Source organism: Erpetoichthys calabaricus, chromosome 3, assembly GCF_900747795.2.
Source record: "Erpetoichthys calabaricus chromosome 3, fErpCal1.3, whole genome shotgun sequence".
NCBI classification, from domain to species: Eukaryota; Metazoa; Chordata; class Cladistia; order Polypteriformes; family Polypteridae; genus Erpetoichthys; species Erpetoichthys calabaricus.
In genome coordinates, this window is record NC_041396.2 from 297,115,882 (window position 1) to 297,138,255 (window position 22,374).

Below are 22,374 nucleotides of genomic sequence, written 5' to 3' on the forward strand. Positions count from 1 at the left end.
TTTTATTCAATTTGCTGCGATATAAATGGTGCCCTACAGCCGCCCATTGTCTGGGTCACGGGGACACCTCCAAAATAACAAAGACTAATCACCTTCGTCCTATCTACCTCTCTTACTCTCCAAACAGTTACTTCCCTTCTTTACACCTTATACTGTTCTCCTCACTTTCTCCAGCCTCCAACCACTCAAACTTCCAGCCACACACCCCTTTTTATCACGCCCCATTAATTAACCCAGATCCCTGTCACTCATCTCTCTCTAGGGAGGTGCCCCAAGCCCTTACAAACAGGGTTCCCTCAAGACTCCACCCCAACACTGCTTCCCTTCCCTATAGCCCATGCAATGGCAAGACACGTCACACTATATATATTCACAGCATTCGTAGTCTGTGTCACAATCTGATAGTGTGGGTGGTTACCTACCAGGTAACGCTTGTGGTTGGCCAGCAATCTGCTAACATCCGCCACGGTGCCCTCAGTTTGTGAGGAGCAGATCATAGAATTGGTTGAAATAGTTTACTGTCAAATAATGCAAAGAGTACGCGACACGTGTTTCGCCCTCATTCTGGGCTCATCAGGCGCTGACGTCCGTGGTTCGACTATGAATGCCATGAATGTAATTACCCCGATCTACATGCTGTCAAATAAATGAACCACATGCCGTGGCACAACGTTAGGGGCTTTGCCTCTAGCGCCGAGGTTCGATTCCCGAGAGGGAGTGCAGTGGAGTGTGTATGCCTGATGAGCCCAGAATGAGGGCAAAACACGTGTCGCGTACTCTTTGCATTATTTGACAGTAAACTATTTCATCCAAGTGTCTGTTGATGGCGTTTTCATTTGATAGCCAAGACTCATTGCCTTTGATTCTTGTAAGTCTAAGCATTATCCTCTGATGAAGACCCCTGGTAGCAGGGGTTAAAAGCTCAGGAATAAAAAACTATTTTATGATACGTGATTCATTTTTTCTCCCTTTGTGGATCTCCAGCTGCATATATGCAAACCGTATCACACACCTTCTCTTCCATATATATATATATATATATATATATACATATATATATATGCAGTGTATACAGTATATATATATATATATATATATAGAGAGAGAGAGAGAGAGAGAGAGAGAAGAGAAGGAGGTAAGTCCAGATTTCTATGAAAATCTAGCAGGCAGTGTGGTTAAGTGGTGCAAACATTAAGGATTTGGACTTCACACCCTGAGGGACACTGTGTGACCCTGAGAAAGTCACTTCACCTGCCTGGGCTCCAATTGGACAACCAAAAGATATGTAACTAATTATATCATAAATATTGTATATCTTCTTGGATAAAGATATCAGCCAAATCTGCAATGTAAAATCAGCTTTATTGTCGTGAAGACAGGAACAGTCTTAAGCATTTCACCAAACTGCAGCTGTCACATCAGCACTCGAACTCACAGTGACACTGGTGGTCATCATGCATTAGCTTCGTTCTTCACATGAAAAGAACAGAAAGCCTCCTTCATCAAGCAGGTTCATTCTGGGGGGAAGACTACAGAAAGTGAGCACACGGCCCGGTGAGTCAGCGGCCGATTTAAAACCATCGGGCGAAAGACCCTATGAACTCAGCAGATAACCAGTTCCTGTCTGTTTTAAGAGAATTTCAGAACACAGCACAGTAGGGGGAAAGTCGAGTGCTCGTTGAGGGGTGCCGGAGTCTCACTCCCCACCACCTCCGCCAAGCTTTCTTCACACCAGCCTGATCACACACCAGAATGACTAAAAAGAAAGAAAATTTAAAATGAAAGTAAACTTCTGACTTGGCAGTCCCTGTCCCAGTGAGGCGCTATATAGGTGTATTGCTGTTGGTATAAAGGCCCCCTGTCGTGTTTCATGACACACTTATGCTGAATAATTTGCTGGCTCAAAGTCCCGAGAGTTGGTGTGTCAGAGAGAGGATGTGCAGCGTTGTTCATAATGGCACTCAGTTGTGTTTTAATTCTCTCCTCCTCTACGGCCTTCAGGGGGTCCAGAGTGTGTCCTTTTAATTAGCTTGTTGGTTCAGTGGGCCTCTCTTGAAGTGATGTTCCCAGTTCAGCACACCACTGCATAGAAAATCGCATTGGCCATCACAGACATGTAGAAGATGTGAAGGATGTTGTTACTCACATTAAAGGAGAATACAGTCTCTTAAGAACAAAAAAAAGGAGTCTGCTCAGAATTCCTCTGAGTTACAAGACAAGTCCAAACGGCCATTGATGTGGACCCCCAAGTACTTGTAGCAGTGCACCACCTATTCCCTGAGTAGTGACTGGACATAGAGACCCTGGGGCACACCAAAGTCAGTAAGCAGTTCCTTGGTTTTGCTGATGTTAACTTGAAGGCAATTCTCAGGATTATCCACCCGATTCCTCTCCTCTGTCTCATCCCCCTTATTGATACTGTCACACATGCCAGTCTGGGAACCATCTTCCTGGTTCTGATGAGGTAAGCAATACCACCCCAAAACGAGAGGATGCACCGACACTAACCTTATCTTCTCCTTCCTCCTCCGTAGCCAAGATGAAGTGCCCAAGAGGGACGACTGAATTCGCCCACCACCCGAGAAACTCCGTCCCATCCGATCCCAAGAATACTATGCCGGCCGGCTTGGTCATAGAAGGTGGAGTCAGATGTAAAACCAACTATTCTAGAGGAAGAAGTGGACCACTGCCAGAGAAATTCACAACTTAACTCCTGTTAGAGGCTGTCTCTCTTGAGTTATTATTAATCAGGGATACCAAGGTGGTACTCCAGCCTTTCTTGGCTTCTCAGAGTTGTCTGCTTGCCTGGTCACTTCCTACAATACATCCCATTAGTGCAGAATCATCTGAGAACTTCTGCAAGCGACATGACCTGCTGTTATATTTCTAGTTGGAGGAGAAAAGGAGACAGGCCTGATGGGACAGTCCTTACGGATGACACTGCAGTTGTGACCGCTGGGCAGGCTACTTTGAGCAGCTGATCCTCCAGCTAGGACGTTGGATATCTCTGGGTCCACAATCTTTGAGGCTGATCTCCCAATTAGCTGTGAACCCCTCAGTCTCACTGGGATTGCACAGGTGGTGAACCAGCTGAGGGGAGGAAGGCTGCAGGGGTCTGTGGTATCTGAGGTGAACTTCTCCAGGCTGGTGGTGAAGCTGTCCTCCTGGCATTGCAAGCAATCTTTGCTTCCATTTGGGAGACGGGCATCATCCCAACTGACTGGAAAATGGGACTTGTCATCCCTAATTAGAAAGGGAAGGGTGATTGCCTGGATTGTGGCAACTATAGGGGGCTAACACTGCTCTCTGTGCCAGGTAAGGTCCTTACTAGGGTCGTCCTCAATAGGACCTACCAGCGACGAGAAGTTGACCATCGACCACATCCTGACACTGAGGGTTCTCATGGACTGCAAACACAAATATCGGCAGTTTCTTTGCAGCCTTTGTTGATTTTCGTAAAGCGTTCAACTCACTTCATCAAGCTGCCCTGTGGGACATCCTGAGACTTCACTGGATCCCCCCAAAGATGTTGGATATCATGGCCGGCCTGTCCACTGGTACTGTGAGTGTTGTGCAGAGTGAAGGCGGAGCCTCTGCGTTCTTCCCAGTTGATTCTGGGGTCCATCAGGGGTCTGTTCAGTGCTTCTATGGACTGTGTGTTGGTCAGGGTTGTGGGGTCCAGCGGCTGGGGGGGCATCTGTTGGTGAAGAGAGATTCACTGATCTTGACTTTGCTGTTGATGCTGTGATCTTTGTAGAGTCAATGGAGGCTCTGATTGGGGCGCTCGAGAGTCCGAGTGTCTGGGCTGGCGAGTGTCCTGATAAAAACCAACATCCAGGCCTTTAATGACCTCTTGGGCACAGACATCAGCAGTGTGTCTGTCTGCGGAGAGAATGTCGACCTCGTCAAGATATTTACTTACCTCGGCAGTGATGTTCATGACTCTGGTGACTCTTCCTATGAAGTCAGTAGATGGACTGGGAGAGCATGGGGGGTCATGAGGTCACTTTAAAGGGGTGTGTGGTGGTCCTGATATCTCTGCAAAAGGACGAAGGTCCAAGTCTTTAGAGTCCTGGTGCTCCCTGTCTGTGAGACATGGATGCTATCCTTTTCTCAGCTTTTTCTTTTGCACTTGATGTGTGTTCTTCAGGACCTCTTTGTCACCACATTCGAATGCTCACTTTTTCTCATTCAGGAGACCTTTTAGCTCCTTGGTAATTCTGGGCTTTTTGTTTGTTTGAGGGGACCACCATGTCAACACACAAGTTAATAAAGTCTGGGACGCAGTGACCGAGTCCCTCAATATTGTCCCCATGAATCTCACAAATCATTTCCAAGTCTGTCATTTGGAAGCAGTTATTCAGAGTCATTTCAGTCTCCTGGCTCCACTTCCTCACTATCCTGGTTTGTTAACAGGGTGCCATCTAATAGAATTTGGTCTGAGAGGAAACTGTCTTTTTGCACAACCCTGGAGTGTGGGCAGAGCACAGGGTCAGCCATTGTGTACTGCTAAAAAAAAATGAAAGGACCCCTTTTTAATCCGAGTATAGCATCAAGTCAATGACACTTGTGGGCTGTTGATCTGGTCAGTGAAGTAGCAGAGGGGCTTGTTCATCAGTTTCAGCTGCTTTGGTGCACTAGAGGGGCCACAATGAGACGACCCCCCAAAACTGGAATGAATGGTTTAACAGGTGGAGGGAGGCCACTGACATTTCCCCTCCTCATCTGTTTTGTCACTTGTTTTGCATTTGTCTACAGTCAGTGTCACTACTGGTAGCATCAGGCCATACCTGGACCCTACAGAGCTGGCACAGGTGGTCCAACTTCTCCAGGATGGCAGGCACATCAATACGTGGCATTGCCAGAAGGTTTGCTGTGTCTCCCAGCACAGTGTCAAAGGGCATGGAGGAGATTCCAGGAGACAGACAGTTACTATAGGAGAGCTGGACAGGGCCCCTCGTAGAAGGTCCTTAACCCATCAGCTGGACCCACCAGTATCTGCTCCTCTGGGCAAGGAGGAACAGGATAAGCACTGGCAGAGCCTACAAAATGACCTCCAACAGGCAGGCAAGCCACTGGTGTGAATGTCTCTGAGCAAACAATCAGAAACAGACTTCACGGGGGTGGTCTGAGGGCCCAACGTCCTCTACTGGGCAATGTGGAGCTCGATTGGCATTTGCCATGGAATATGAGAACTGGCAGGTCCACCACTGGCACCCTGTGCTTTTCACAGAGGACAGCAGGTCCACCCTGAGCACATGTGACAGACATGAAAGGTTCTGGAGAAGCCGTGGAGAACGTTATGCTGCCTGTGACATTGTTCAGCATGACTGGTTTAGTGGTGGGTCAGTGATGGTATATCTGGGGAGGCAAATACAGAGAGGGACTCACAGACCTCTTCAGGCCAGGCAACATCACCTTGACTGCCATTAGGCATCGGGATGAAATCCTTGGACCCATTGTCAAACCCTATGCTGGTGCAGTTGGCTCCTGGGTTCCTCCTGGTGTACGACAATACCCGGCCTCATGTGGTGAGAGGATGAAGGAATTGGCCCCATTGACTGACCCCCCAACCCCCCCACGCTCACTCGCCTGACCTCCATCCAATAGAACACCTCTGTGTGGGACATTAATTTTTCAGTCCATCCGACACCTCAGACTGTTCAGGAGCTCAGTGATGTCCTGGTCCAGATCTGGGAGGAGATGCTCCAGGACACCATCTGTCGTCTCATTAGGTCGTTGTCAGGCATGCACACAAGCACGGGGGCTGGGGGTAGGCATACAAACCACTAGATACGATTTGGAGTTGCTACAATGAAATTTCAGAAAAATGGACTCGCCTACCTGCTGCATCATTTTTTCCCTTTGATTTTCGGGGTCTCTTTGAATTCAGTCCTCTGTAGGTTCATCATTTTCATTTCCATCAAACAATATGGCATCCATTTGTTCCTAACACATTACCATAGCAGTAGAGATAGCCAGCAGGATTTTTTTCTCATTGAGGTCTGATGTGTTTTCAAAGAGTTCCTTTAATTTTTTTGAGCAGTTTATAATGCCCCAAAACCATTTTCAGGTCAAGGGACTTGCTCAAGTAGGAGTGGGATCTTCTGGCAGTAACGAGATTTGAACCGGCAACCTTTCTGGTACCAGCGCAGATCCTTAACCTTAGAGCCACCACTCCGCTATGGCTTGGAGATGACAAGCTTCTTGTACAGTAGGTCTGTTATGGCAAAAAATCTTACAGCACAAGAACAACTTTTTCCCCACTACGGTACTTGATATGAATATGCTTGGTCGTTTTGATTTGTTAATTCACGTATAATTACTTATGGATGTTCATTATCATGATTAATATTTTTATGTATATAGCACCGAGTGCGCCAAGTCATCTTCCTAGGACATTTAAATGTATATGTCCAATAAAGTTCGATTGTGATTCTGAGGCACGGGCGGTTATTCAGGCGGTGGCTGCCAAGCGAGCGCAGTGATGTCACTTTTATCCAAACGCGATCAGACTGGCCAGATGAAAGCTCTTTTAAGAAGTTTGCTTGACGGCGGTTGCTAGGTGCGGTTGCTATGCGGCGTTGCTAGCGTGCATGAGCGAGAGAGCGCGCGCGTACAACGGTTGCTATGGGGCGTGAGCGCTTGTGAACGCAGGTCGCGCTGCCTGTCGGGACGGTGGCGGTGCGCTCCGGAAGGTTGCGTGTCCCGAGTGCCCCAGTCAGTGCGCTGTGCTCCGGTGAGGCTCAGTGTCTTGGCCATCGGTCGGTTGCGGTGGCGGCACCACCACCACCCCCTCGACGACGCTTCGAGGAGACTGCGTGTACTGCCCTCCGCACACCGGACAGGCCGCGTGTCTTGGGAATCAGCTTCAGTCGACTGGCCGGCAGGCCGGCTTGAAGAGCAAACCGCCGTTCTGCGCACCGACTGACTGTCAAAAAAAAATAATAAAAAACAAAATCCGGAGGGTACGGGCCAACAGGAATTCACATCTACTGCCCTGACACTTTTTGAGTGCGACCCCTGGTCGAGCGGCTGCTGTTGTACCCCCCCTCCTCCTCCTCATAGAGTCGAGGAGTGTGGTGTCACGGCAATCGAGACGCCCGTCGCCTGGGTTTGCCTCTCACGTCTGAGGATTCCAGCTGGGAGTTGCATACAAGGAGGAGGAGAAGCGGCAGGTGCCCAGTAGCGGCCCATGAGTTCGGTGCGGGGCGGCGGAGGGGAGCCGCAGCTGCAGGAGCAGGAAGAGGAGGCCGAGGCCGAGCCGGGGGCAAGAGCACGCGCTGGAGGCACCGACTCCGGAGACAGCGCAATGGTGAGTGACGAGGCCTGCGGCCTGTGGGCCTCTTGATCAGGTGTAGGCCTTTACAATGACATTTGCAGCAAGGCTGGCGGGGGCAAAAAAGGTTAAGGGGCGGAAGTACGGAGAAAAAAACCGATAAAGTGCGACCCCGTAGCGCGAGGACGGTGCCATACGGCAGCATACAGCCGAAGGAAGCGACGCCATGCTAAAGACCTTTGCCTTGAGGACGCTGCCAGAAAAGCTTCGGGTGAAGTGGAGCGCATAGCGGTAGATGTAGGCTTTATTGATCCGCGTCGACTTCGGGTTATTTATTTGGGGAATGTGTAAACAGTCTGGATTGAAAGGTCAAGTAGCACCTCTGCGCTCGTGATCACGGCTTTTTTGAACAGTTCGAGCTTATATAGCGCCTTTCGGAGCATCAAGACACGAACAGACACTGTCAGTCAATTAGCTTGGCTACATCACATATTGTACCAATGAAACACGATTACGTTGATATGTTTGAGGAATTTCAGGAGCAGGATAAGTTTTGGTTGAAGTGGTTAGCTTGGTGAAATGTTAAATGACCAAATTGTCTCGCAAATATTTTTTGTTTTTATTTATTGCACAGAATTTGTCGCCAATGTCCGAGCGCTTGCTGTGTCGCAGTATTTTTAGATTTATGAATGCCGTTTGCAAAATGAGACCACGAGGGAGAAGCAAATGAAGCGAATTTTAATTTTTATATCAAATATTTTACCACTACTCCTTTTAGGGGTTAAAGTAGTATACTGTATATGGGCTTCTATAGGATGCGTCAGCACAATGTTTAAAATAGCATTTGAAAACTCCAAATGTAAGGTACTCATTGATTTTAAAAATGACTGCAGTTATTTTTTCTCGTTCCCATGGGCTTAGGCTTTATTACCTCGTGCAGTGTTTTTCTCGGCCCTTATTTGCCTAGACACCTGTAACGTTTAGATGATATCTCAATGGAATGAGAGGACCGCACTTAGGAGGCTTTACTCAGCCCTTGAGGCACGACACGGCTAAAAATACCACTGAAGTCATGAGATTGTGGGGGGTCGAATAACTGCGTATCGTGCAGCATTAATTTGGAGTAAGTTTGTCTCCATTAATACATTTTAAGAATCCAGCCTTGTAATATAACAGGGATTTCCTTTTTTTTTTTTTTCGCCCCGTGTGACCCCGAACCGCAGTTGTGCAAGGCCTATAGCGGCTGCTGCTCGGGTTAAAAGAATCGTTTCTACTCCTTGTAGCTGCGATATGCGCTCTTCCGAATCTCATTGGCCAGGGGAAGCACAACTTTGCAACCTATTCGAATTTTATTGGTGGAGGTTTAAAAGTATAGCCAATGAGAATGTTGAAAGTGGCCGAAGCGCTCCATGATGTCTTGTTCATGAGGGGGGAAGAAAGGTGGCTAAAACCGCAAGAGCCGTTTAGGAGCTCGAGTGCAACATGAGCGAATGTGCGCTTGCGAAGTAACCTGTGGTTAACCCGACGAGAGAGACAACATTGAGAAAATCGGAATATCCGGTAATGAAAGTGTTTTTTGTGAGTGTACCGCGCTGTTAACTACTAGTAGTAATCACCAGATACTCGAGAGTTCCACCGAATCCAGCAGTTTGTTTTAGCGAAACTGACAAAGGACGTATCTTTATAAATGCAAGAGTATGTTACTTGGAGTGTAATACTTTGCACGCCCTGGTCGTTTTTGCCCTCGAAGTACCACCGAAATTAATCAGTTCGTTTTTAGCAAAACTGAGAAATTACACATTTAGGAATCTATCACTTGTAATCTTTGCACGTTCTGATCAGATTTTTATCATCGAGGTCTTTCAAAATCCAGCAGTTTGTTTTTGCAAAACTGACAAATCGTTACAAAGGTTACGTTATTCGCAATCAATTAAATTGCACAGTCTGGCCTTTCTTTTATCCTCGAGGGTCTTAGAGATTTCAGAAGTTTGTTTCAGAAAACCTGATAAATGATACATTTCTCTAAATGTAGGAATCTGTTCCTTGCAACCTATTACTTCGCACGCATTGATCATTTTTTGTCATTGTAGCCCTACAAGTACAAGCAGTTTGTTTTAGCAAAACTGACAAATGATAAATCTTTAAATGCAAGAATCTGTTACTTGGAATCTTACTTTGCACGCTTTTTTTTTGTCGTCTTAGAGCGGGGGTCGCCAACCTTTTTTCTTATGAGAGCTCCTCCTGTCTTCTAACGTTTATTTATTCTCATAGCTTATTTCAAACCAAAACAAACTGAATTAGCTTGTTTTGCCTGAACATTTACAAAATGTCGGTGTCCACAACTCACATTTTGCATTAAAACATCACAAAAAATAATGAATTCACCTGCAAGTGCATTTTCTATGTCTGTATTTTCTAGTGTACCCCACACCATTGAATTAAAACATGAATGCTATCAACAGAACAATGCAATTCCAAATCCACAGATCTGACTTATTCATTTGTCATTTTGTTCCATGTCGCTTTTTCACTTTATTCACAGGTCTAGTTGCATATGTGATGTGTTTTTTAGTTAGTCAGATGACTCAACAAGAGAGGCCGGTGTATGGTGGAGTGAAGTCACTTCGGTTCACTCTTCTGGAGTCATTCAAATGTTCATCTGACTGTCAGTCTTGTTCTGAACTTTGACTTCATGACATTCAGGTCAGACTCACAGAGGTATGGAGACCCAAACAAAGCAGACAGAAGATTGTTGAAGATTCGTATAGTTATCTGGCTCTACTAAGCTCCAGAAATGCTGAGAATGCTGTTGAGACTTTTTAACTACACATTTATTTTGAAGGTTTACTAATATATAAAATCCAATGTCTCTCTGTCTGTCTGCTTTTCACAAGAGAACTACTTAACGGATTTAGATCGGGTGTTTTTCAATAATTTGCTTGACCATTCTCTCATTTCGCTATGTATTGTAGTTCGCTTGCGGTGCCGATTTATTTGCGCAAATCCAAGAAAAAGGCAGCGGGCCGAGGGCAGGGGCCTTCCTCACTCACTCTCCACCTTCAGGGTGTGTTCCTTAACTCCACTTAGCTAGCAAACGAGAGAACAATTGAATTGAACTTTGTTTGATATTTAAAATAGAGTGTTACTTAGGTCTTGAGAAGTTTGAATCCGGATAGTCTCTTAAGTGTATGCTGCATTGAAAAGATATATTGCAGTTCAGATTTGGATCGCGATTTTTTGGAAAGATTGCCCACCCCATATTTGACTAATCAAGTGTTCAAATTTATGTATAGGATTCATTAACCCTTTGGTGAGCTACTTGTAAAGGGGTGGTGAGCTACTGGTAGCTCGCGAGCAACGTGTTGGAGACCCCAGGGGTCTCCAATTACAGTCCTGGAGGGCCGCAGTGGCTGCAGGTTTTTGTTCCAACCCAATTGCTTAATAAGAAGCACTAATTGCTCAAGTAACACTTGTGCTTCACTTTAGTTGTCTCGCTCATTAAGATTTTGAATGCTTATTGCTTATTTTCATCTTAAACAGCTGTATTCATTCAGTTTTTAATGGATCCTAATTAGCAATAACATGTGAATGACAAAAGAGACCAGCATTTCTCCATTTGGCTTGTTACCATTTACGCCAGTGTGTATTTCTCTTGCATTATTTGGTTTAATTAAATACTTGGAAGGAAAGTAAAGAGAAAAAAGTGAATGATTTGAGAATTGCTCATCCATTTTAGCCTTCAAATCATTTGGATGATATCCTTAGATAGGGGAAGAAAGTCTAGGATATGAGAATGACCTGACATAGCAGAGTTAAAGCACTAACAAGCCATGAAATTAAATTATTGGCAGAATTGCTTTCTAATTAAGCAACCGGGTTAGAACAAAAACCTGCAGCCACTGCGGCCCTCCAAGGACTGTGATTGGAGACCCCTGCGAGGAACCCTCAAATACTGTAATTCTGCAATTAATTATGAATTCTTATTGATTGCTATTGTAATGACCTATTTTATGATCCGAAAGATCAGCATCAGAGTGGTGAATAATTACTGAAATGTTAGAGAATAGTTCAAGTAACTTGGTTCCTCGGGCACAAAGCCTACTGATGCTCACGTTCCAATTTTTTTGATCTTGTGTGACGTTTCTGTAGTTGAGTTGATAGCTTCATTATCACAAGGGGCTCCATTGTAAAGACAGATTGCATTTCAGATTGTGGATCGTGATTTTTTTTGGAAAGATCACCCACCCCTAATTTGACTAATCAAGTGTTCAAATTTATGTAGGATTCATTAACCCTTTGGCGAGCTACTTGGAAAGGGTAGCTTGCGAGCGACGTGTTGGAGACCCCTGTCCTAGAGGGTCTCACAAAATCTAATGGTTTGTTTTAGCAAATCTGCCAAATTATGTAAATTTCTCAATACAGAATCTGTTATTTGGATTCTATTACTTTGTCCACTCTTGATCTTTGTTTGTTGTTCTTGTTAGATTCTGATAACATTTCTTTCTATAGCACATTTTCATTGAAAGTGCTTTACAAGTTGTCAAATGGTTACAAGCAAGGAAAAAAATAAAATTAGATAAGCATAACAATAAATAGTAACAAAACAACACACACATAAAACAGATGTATAATTAGGAGAAGCATTGTCATTAAATATTGAATTTGTTAAGTCTCTAAATGCGAGCCTGATGATAAGGTCAAATGGCAAACTGTACATAAAAATTGCAGTTAAGCTGTTTTGACACCAGGCCTAAAGACCACCGAGCTCGCTGTGGGTATTCTGCCTAACATAAATGTTCTTATGTGGTTCCTTATTGGTTTATTGATGACTCCATTTTGTGTCAAAGTATTTTCTTTCTGCTTAGGTTTGCATTAAGCTGCAAATGTTTACCGTGCACACTCCAGTAATTAATTTAGGCTTTTTGTGTTTGCTAACTAGAGCTGATGTGCCTTTCAATCAAGTGTGTGATATTACTGAACTGAGCACACTTCCATACACCTGTGTGAAAAGTAAGTACACCCCGTGAAATGTTGGGATTTGATCTTCTTTTAAACTCTACACACAAGTAAAGGTTGACCGATTATAAGGAACATCAGGACAGGTTTACAATTTGTATTTCATTATATCATTTAAATAATCATAAATGCAAACTACAAATGTGGGAAAAGTCCACCCTTCCGTTTATCACGCTCTCAGATTAGAATGAGGTGGCCAATGAATTGCACATTATTACGGGGGATCTGGTGTGTGTGCCTCTCCAATCTAAACTTCAGACACACCTTGGAAGGTTTCAGAATGAGCCCCCAGTGGCCTTCACAAAGAAGGTTCTAGATGCCTGTGAGTCTAGGGTGCAATTTAAAAAAAAAAAAAAAAAAAGCGCTTGCAACATTTGGAAATCAGCCATTCCACCATCCAAAAGATTATCCACAAATAGAGAATGTTTCATTTTAAATTTTATTTAAAGGAAGTAATTTACAATCAAGCATTTACAAGTTGCAGAACCTCTACAACAAATGAGTTCATAATTACTGTAGTAAAAAAATGTAGAATTTATATTAAAATGGGGGGGGGGGGGGGAGAGAAGAGAGAGACTAACATATGGCCTGTACTGTTCACTGTAACAGCAATAATGTCATTACATGTGCCAGGTGATAGCGGCTACCCACTTGGATACTGACGCCTTATACCTTTACCAGACTCTGTGCTTCAGTGCTGTGCTGAGCACTCCAGACCTTAGGACTTTTGGAGCAATGTGATGTGGACAGACAAGACAAAAGGAGTTTATCTGACCACAGCACTAGAAGACATGTTTAGTGAAATCCAAACACCACGTTTTGACCACAAGAATGTGATACCAGCTATAAAACCTGATGGTGGAAATGTTCTGGTGTAGGGCCGCTTCGAAGCCTGGGCAGCACACCATCGTAGAATCCACTAGCCCTACAACAGATAGTGAAGACAGCTGAGATGATCATCGGTGTGTCTCCTTCCTCCATCATGGACATTTACACCACACACTGCATTCCCACAAAGCCACCAGCATTGTGAATGATCCAACACACCCTTCATATTCACTGTTTACACTCCTGCCATTGGGGAAAAAGGTACTGAAGCCTTTGTGCCCTCACCTCCAGAATGTGTAACAGTTTCTTCCCCCAAGCAGTCAGACTCCAGGGGCCTCATGTATAACGCCGTGCGTAGAACTCACACTATAACATGGCATAACCACAAAAGCGGGAATGTGCGTACGCACAGAAAAATCCAGATGCAGGAATCTGTACGTACACAAACTTTCACGTTCTTCCATTATATAAATCCCGATCAGCGTGAAAAGTAACGCACGTGCACGCGCCTTCTGTCCCGCCCCAACTCCTCCCAGAATTACGCCTCTTTGAATATGCAAATCAATTTAAATAGCCTTCTGTGAAAAGACAATGTGAAAAGCACGGGGGAAAATATAAGAATTTCAGCGAATACCAAGTGGAGGCAAAGGAAAAACGTACTATTTGTTAGTTTAAACAGTGGTATAATCAACAAAAGGAAGTTGATCGAGTGACAGAGTGTTGGAGAAACTCGAAAGATCAAATTCACAAAGTCGCACAGTGCCCGAAATAAAAAAGAAATCACATATCAAAGTCGTCATGAAAAGGCAAGTTGTAGCCCACCGTCTGAGTGTCATATGAAAGCTTATTAGGGTACAGACAAAAAAAATAGGCACACAGTGGGGGAAAAAAGCACGAAATGTCAACTTTAATCTCGAAATTTCCACTTTAATCACGTAGTTTATTTTGCCATTAAAGTAGAACATTCTAAACTTAATCTTAAAATCATTTAATTTACCAGTTTCTCAAATCCCATTGTAACTAAAGTGGCACATTAAATGCTTTGTTCTGTATTTGATCTTCTATGTGCTCTACTTGTGTGAATCACTATGTGCTTCTTAAACGGGCTTTCTCTTTCTCCGACAGGACACATAATCCATTACATTCGTGATATTACAGCTCTCTGAATAATTAAAATACTGAGATGTATACGTGATATCTTTTTCATGATGATAGGAATGAAAGCATGTTATTAAACATGGGAACATGGTGGCGCAGTGCTTGTTCATGTCTCACGCAAGAGGCTTGCTGCGCCATGCGTGACCTTCGATGAAATAATTTATCACAGCAGTACTGTCTCTTTCAAACGTACTAACCTCCAATTCCTGTCCTTACTTTTCTTTCTCCAAAAACCCAATCGCCACACAATCCGCTATATAGACGTGAAGCCATCTGTAAGCTTAAAACGCCAATTCTTCAAAACTTTTAAGGAACATTGAAATATCTTCTTAGTATGTGTTTAATTATTATATCCGTCTATCCTTCCAGTGTCGCGTCAGCACCAGCAAGAATACAACACAATGCAGGAACAATCCCTGAACTAGCTAGCGCTGCGGCACCGTGTCCTCACATGTTTAATTATTAACAATAAAGATTATTTAAATGAAGTTAAAGTTTTATCTGTATAATATAATCAACATATTTTGCAACATTTCATCATAAAAATGAATACCGTTATCATATGTAAATACGCGCTTTATAAAGTAGCGCAGGTTGTGCAATATTATAACTGTAGTGCAAGTTTACAGTGAGGTGATTGTACTTATAAGTAAACAGTTCTACAAGGAGCACTTGATGGACTGATTGAGTGCGTTTAGAGTTCTTGGGATGAAACTTTTTCTAAACCGCGAAGTCCGTACAGGGAAGTCTCTGAAGCGTTTTGCCTTGGCTCAGGCAGCGTCTGCTTCATGCTGTGTACCGATAATTCTTTTACCGATCAGCTGCTGCTGTGATTCCCCACTCAGGTACAGTGATATAAATACTCCGAGTGGTGCAGTGAGAGTAATATGGAAAATGATCTGCTGTGGCAACCCTTAACGGGAGCAGCTGAAAGAAGAAGAAGATGCAGTGAGCGTAACAAAACTAAAGCAGTTATGGTATTTGGAATACTATGGCTATTCCCTGGACCATTATATTGCTGCAGGTTAATTACAATCAGATGCATTACACTAATAAACAATATGCAGTTAGTTTCAGTGTATTTATAAAGCCGCGTCAGGAATGTGGAGCTAAGAAAGAAAGGGTGACCACACAGGAACAGTAGCACTGCTTTGACGCTGGGTGCCGCCAGCCTGCAAAACCGAGCGGAGAAATTGCGTACGCCAAGGTATGAGTTACTGTGGAAATGTGCGTGGCTTTACACCAAGTTTTATAAATCGCGATTTGAGCGTGGAAACGTTCGTACGCAACATTTCTGTGCGTACACACCGTTTATACATGAGGCCCCTGAACACTCATGGACTGGACTGATATCTGATATGTGTTCTGTTCTGCAGTGTTGCACATGTTTGCACATTTGACTCACATGCACCTTGTTATATATTATGTGTCTTTGTTATGTGTCGTGGATTCTTTGTTGTCTTGTGTTTTATGTTGCACCATGGTCCTGGAGGAACATTTTTCGTTTCACTGTATGCTGTACTACTGCATGTGGATTAAATGACAATAAATACTCTTGACTTGACGATACCAGAGGGTGTTTAAGGGTAATGTTGAGACCACCTGTCGGAAGACTGAAGCTCAACCAAAGGTTGAACCTTACAAAATGACAATGAGCCTAAACATACCAGCAAATCCCTCAAAGAGCTGATAACCACCCATACAGTGCTGGCTCAGTCTGGATGAGCATGACTGTGCTAGAAGGTGAGCAGTCACCAATGTCATGACGTTGGCAGCGAGTTTCGGTTGTTTATATTGACATGGTTCGGCAGCAAGAGTGGCTAAAAAGAAAGAAATGGAAGTTTCAGGAATTGCCAAGTCAAAGCCCAGATCTAAATACAATTAAGATGCTGTGGGGGGGCTTATGGATTTGAAATTAGCTGTGCATGTAAGACATCCCTCAAACCACACACCGCTGAAAGAAGTCTGCATGGAGGAGTGGGAAAAATGTTTTGCCAGTGGATGTCCGAGAATGCAAGACAGTTAAGAGAAATTGCAGACTTGAGGGGGCAATACCAGGATGTATTGAATTGCCCACCACGGCCTTGTCCATTTTGGCCCTCTAATCATCCCTCGTCTCTTAACAGGTGTTAAAGGGCTGAATGATACCCAAACGGCTAATGTGCAGTGAGCGTACTGGTGCAGAAATGGCTGCCGTCACATCATCCAGGTGGCTGCTGCACGTTGGTGGTAGTTGAAGTGGCTCCACCCTCTCTGTGTAAAGCACTTCGTGTATTCATCAAAGAAGTAACTATTAATTGCCAGTTGTTAGATCCAAGAGAGGGTAAAGATTCCCTTTTCTACAAATGTAAATGGCATATCGGTCCGTGTACTTTTTGGTATTTGAAATTTTATTTCAGAAAATATCAATTAAAAAAGAAAAAGAGACACTTATTTGATTTTCAACTTAAAAGGGAAAAATGAAAAACGCAAAACAATTACTTTTTCCTTTTGTTTTTTTGCACATCAGAAAAGAAAAATGCAAGAAACGGCAATGAGAAAATTACCTTTATTTTGCAGTAAGTAACAATAACGTTCATAAAAGAACTGCTACATCAATGACGCAAAGGTTGTATTTTTACCTGAAAGATGCGACTCAGTTTTTCTGCAGTCAAGTCCCAGAGTGTCACTCTTTTACTGTTCCGAAAAACAACGTAATGGTTCATAACTTCAAGGCCATCGTTCGATGTGTTGTGAGGAGGAGGACTGTTCGCACGTGTCGTCAAAAATCATGCAGAAGATGAAGTACTTCCGGTTTCAGACAACAAAAACGCGTTTGTTTTGTTGTTTTTGAACTATTACATTTTCATTATTTGGATCACAAATAAATCCAGAAAAGCATGTGTAATTTTAAGTTTATGACTGCTGTTTGTTACCACAGAATTAAAAAATACCTTATTTTCCCTCATTTTATTATTTAATCAGAAATCAAAATCTGAAAATTCCTTTCATTTTCGTGTTTTCGGTTTTGCTTCTAAAATGAAATTTCAAATACCAAAAAGTACACGGACCCATATCTGGTCTTTTATGATTGATATAAATTATCTGTGAGTCAAAAATGTACCCCCCCCCCTTGCCATTTACATTAGGTACTATTTAAATGGAAGATCAAATTTTCATATGTCCACATATGTTAGTAAAAACATTTCATGGTACGCCATTACTTTTTCCACATATGAAATTTGAATTTGTTTAAATTATGCAATGAAGTACAAAATGTAAATGCGATTGTGGCCAATTTTATTATGACATGTATCTGTCGACACTGTTTAAATGAATTTCAAATCTTTGCATGTCTCCATACTAAAGGAAAAAATATTTCATGGGTATGGACCTATTTTTGACCTGACTGTATACATTTTTTTTTTTTTTTTTTTTTTTACAATTGGATCACAAACTGTTTGGCCGACTTACTAATAGTAACACCATGAGGCAAATGGCAGCCTTGTGGCTTAAAGCTGAAAGGCACTGCTCATACACCGCACTGATTCAACAACACCCATCACTAAATGTAAGTGGCCTTATTCATAATATTACAATTAATAATTGTATTAATTGCACGTTGGCTAAAAACTGAAACCTGCAGCCCCCCAAACCCCACCAAGGCAGTGTGTGCCTAATGCTTATCTAGACCTTTTGCAGTCTCTGTACTAAGGCTGTTAACGATTTAACCGTTGTGCAATTACCTTTCATTAAGAGTTTAATCCTATTGATTGTAGGACTTCCGTGTTGTGCTTGAAATTCTGAATTGCATTCCTGCATTGCTACGCCTGATACAGACCTACTCTGAGACATGCTGTCAATTTAAACAGAAACTTCAGTATTTATGTTGCACATCAGATTGTTGCATTTCCAGAAGCAGCAGATGACTTCAGCAAAAATGAAGCATTCTAAAGGTAGCTCGGGTTGGCAGAGCATTTCAAGCTTAATGGTGGTGAAGTGTGTGTTAGGTCATGTGATACCTTTCTGAAGTATTGTTACATAAAACAAGCACACTAGTTGTGAGGGTGGATTGCATTAACCTACCATATCAACAGCTGTAGCAAGTAAAGTGTTCTGATGGGCAGTCAGAGGAAACCTTGTGGAGTCTTTGTACAATGATGGAACAAGACGGTGTGTCACAGGTGTCGAACTCCGGTTCTGGTGGGCCGCAGTGGCTACAGGTTTTCATTCCATCCTTCTTCTTCATTAGTGACAAGTTTTTGCTGCTAATTAACTTCTTTTGCCTTTGTTTTAATTAACTTGACTCGGACCCCTTAGTTGTCTCTTTTTCTTTAATTAGCAGCCAAACAATAATGAGACACAAAACAAGTCGCCACATGACCAGCTCACCAGTGCTCAGCACATAATAATTGAAAATAAAGAAAGGTGAAGGTCTCAGTAATGTTGATCTCTCAGGTCACCAAAACATTTTGACAATGTTCTTAGAAAAAAAACAGAATCAACAGTTTTAGAAATGTCTGCTGTGGCAGAATGAGAGCAGCAACAAGCTATGCAATTAAATAACGAGTTCAATTAACAGCAAGAATCAGCTTTTCATTAAGAGACTGGTTGGAGTGAAAATTGGTTGGAGTTTGAAATTCCAATTTAGCTGGTCATCTGTCGGCTTGTTTCACATCTCATTTCTGTTCTCATTTAATTAAGAAAGGAATAAATTCAGAGGACTGAATCCTTAAAAACAGGGCTATTAAAATGAAGGGAAAATGAGTTAATTAGCAATGAAAAGAGTTAGACTGAAAACCTGAAGCCACTGCGGCCCTCCAGGCCTGGAGTTCGACACCCCTGATTCTAGAGGCACTGTCGCCAGCCATATGTTTATAGGGTCATTTATTGTGATGTATGAAGAGTCTGGGGAAATTCTCAACTTGTACGTGGTTATCAACATGTCACACTTTGTGCAAGATGAGTGATTAGAATTAACGTATCTTTGGCCTTCCTTTAGTCAATATCCCATTATGTGACTTCTAGTCGTGGAGTGTTTCAGCCCCACCAACTGCAGCTGCTGATCTCGTCACCGAACCATGCCAACTGAAATCTACTGCACATGTCTTATTTACTAATTAAGCACAACTCTGCTAGAAGGTAGGCAATCTCTTTTTCTGATGGTCAGTGCTGGCTGGTGCTGTGTGATGGGTTAACAGCTACGGCAAATTCATTTGCAATCTCTGTCCCCTTTTTCTTTTTTCCATTCTGCCTTGGTACGTAAAACACGAGACATAAGACAGACAAGCTTTTCTTGTTTGTGAGGTCCAAAACACCCTCATTCCTTAGTCCTTGCTATTGCATTAGAGACATTGTAGTTCTCGTTGAGGGTTCATTGTTTGTCAGCTGTCATGCAGAGAGAGCCACCCCTACAATTAAAGACAAAATTGCATGTGTTCAGTTTTATCAGAATGAGTTTCAGACTAGTTGAAGTGAGGTTTTGAATATTTTACATTAGGAGAATACAGAGGAGAGATGCTGAGTATATTGGGAGAAGGATGCTAAGGATAGAGCTTCCAGGGAAGAGAAAAAGAGGAAGGCCTAAGAGAAGGTTTATGGATGTGGTGAGAGAGGACATGCAGGTGATGGGTGTGACGGAGCAAGATGGAGAGGATAGAGAGATATGGAGGAAGGTGACCCGCTGTGGCAACCCCTAACAGGAGAAGCCGAAAGAAGTAGACTGCTTTCAATGGGAGTGCGTCGCTGACTGCTTTCTGTTCTCTAAGATTATGTAAGTTAAAGTCTGACAGTTGCTTAAAAAGTCGCGTAATGTGATATAGCTTTTACCTGAAAAATCTCAGATCACAGGCAAACTACAATAACAAGAAAATAAACTTACAAAATGGAAATAATGAATATGTCCTCTGTAAGACCCTGTCACATTACATGATTTCTCCAGTGAATTGTCTCTCAATACCCCCCCCCCCTTAAGTCACACAGTCTTAGTGAGTCGGAGGCAGTTGCAGCACCCTACTGTGATGGGTCTGTAACTCGCCGTCACAAAACGGAACAGGTTTGATTTTTACCTTTGGTAAAAGACAAGTAAGTGGTAGGGGTGGACGTGCATGTGTGTGTATGTGTATACATGAGACAGAGAGCGAGCTGACAACCAATAAATGTCTACCTGGAAGTAAATTGCATATGATGCAGTGACAGGGAACAAGGAGTGTGGGAGTTTTGGACCTCACAAACAGAACAGATTCATCTGTCAGATGTCTCGTATTTTATGTACCATGGTGGAATATTCAAAAGATGAAGAAAAACATTCATTCAGTGCTGGCTCAGTCAGCCTGATCCTGTGTGGGTACATTTTCTGCTCATGCAGTGCACTGATGTTTAGAAATTACTTAGCAGTATTTTAGCACAAATGCATGCATTTTGTACATTGTGAGGATGTGCCCAGATAATTGACACAATTATGAAACATGAATATCGTGAGATTTTCTCTCATACATTTTTGAGCTCATTTACTGTAGGGATGCTCCAGTCCGTTTTTTAAGGCAGATTACTGATCACTGCGTTCACGTTACTAGAACTAGCCAATTCTCACTTTCTTTTTTTTTTTTTAATTCACACTAAGCTGCTGCCTAACCAGCCATGTAGAAGCATCGTGTTCTGTGTTGAAGTGATATTTTTGCAATGAAACTGCACACCGCAGCCATTACCTGTTCATATTTTAATAACAAATTTCTGTCGACTTACTGTTCAAATACTAAAACAAATAAAATCCTTTTAAAGTACTTCCTTTTTTTAAACTAATATAATATTTTTTTGCATGTGCATTAAATAGTTATCTAATTCAAATGACAGAAAATAAAATCCATGTTATGACTACAAGCCACAGTTCTAATAAAATGTAAGATCTTTATCAAGAAGATTCAAGGCTAACATGTTTAACAAGTTTACACATAAAATAGACAAATTTGGCTCTTAGTAATCAATAATAGGCTTTTTAGCTTAATCATCTTTATCATCATTAAACCCAAGATCACTCACCACCCATACCTGGACAAGGACATTGTTTTATCTCAGTAACAAAATAAAAATGTCTGAACTCATTAAAGCAGCTGCACTTTTAATGCCTGCCAAGCACGGCACCTTCCATTCTTCCACTCCAAGGTCAGCTAGACAACATCTACATCTGACGCCCCTCACTATGCACAGGATGACTCTTCAAATTCCTCTTTTCTCTGTTTATTCCTCCACTATCTTTAATATTTAAGTAAATATTCTAATCTGCACTCCCTCCTCGGGTTCAACCAAACAGCATCAACAATACATTTCTTGTATAGCGCAAAATCGCCCAAGGAATGCATCAGTGGGCTTTAACAGGCCATGTTGTTTGTCCTTACTGGTCTGTTTACAAGATGTTCCAGTAGCCAACTACACACCTACCTCCAAGTACTGTAATACATTGTGTAACGGAGCACTTCATCTTAACTACCATAAATCTACCATCACCGATTGAGTCATTTGGAAATGTGAAATGTGGCTGATCGATTAGCGCATCATTATCTTGTTTCCTGGCGCTGGTCACCATAGACAGTCGTCAACTTCATTTCAGTTCAGTTTTCCTTGAAAACGCGACATTACAAATTTTATTTTGTCATCATTACAAACCACAAGGGGTAAGCAACATATTAAAGTTAAACTTTTTTGGGTGGAGTATTCCTTGAACTTTTCCTTTGTTTTCTTATTAATCTTCCCTTTTCTTTGTACCCTACTGTCATAATAATGGCATTTAACAATGAGCAGTGCAAACGATAGTGAAAGGTGAAGCTCCTAAGTAACATAAAACATCTGTTGTTCCATGCTGAGGCTGCCAGTTTGGCATCTCTTGTGGCAGGAGCTACTTGCGTGCAGCATGGCAGCTGTCAGGACTGCACAGCAAACTGGCAGCCAGGTGGTATTTGCGTGGCAGAGCACCAGCAGTGATCGCAGTGTTAGCACAATATGGTTTGTAGCCCTTGTCATTTTTAGTGCCAGTCCTCCCAGGTGAACATTGTTGTAGTCACGTCAGTTACACAAATGCTGGTACTTCACTTTCCAACAAAATAAAGTCCAATTCAGCA

At 42.7% G+C, this 22,374-nt stretch overlaps 1 protein-coding gene across 2 annotated transcripts in view; it reads left to right on the forward strand.

Annotated features, from left to right (window-relative positions):
* Window positions 1–6,615: 6,615 nt before the first annotated feature.
* larp4ab (La ribonucleoprotein 4Ab) overlaps window positions 6,616–22,374 on the forward strand; it is a 134,760-nt gene continuing 119,001 nt past the window's right edge. Inside the window, exon 1 of one of the 2 annotated variants that reach the window (XM_028825853.2) lies at window positions 6,616–7,315. In XM_028825853.2, coding sequence (XP_028681686.1) covers window positions 7,196–7,315 — 120 coding nt within the window. In that variant the 5' untranslated portion in view covers window positions 6,616–7,195. The remainder of the gene's footprint in view (window positions 7,316–22,374) is intronic. The other variant, XM_028825855.2, reaches the window with a different exon arrangement.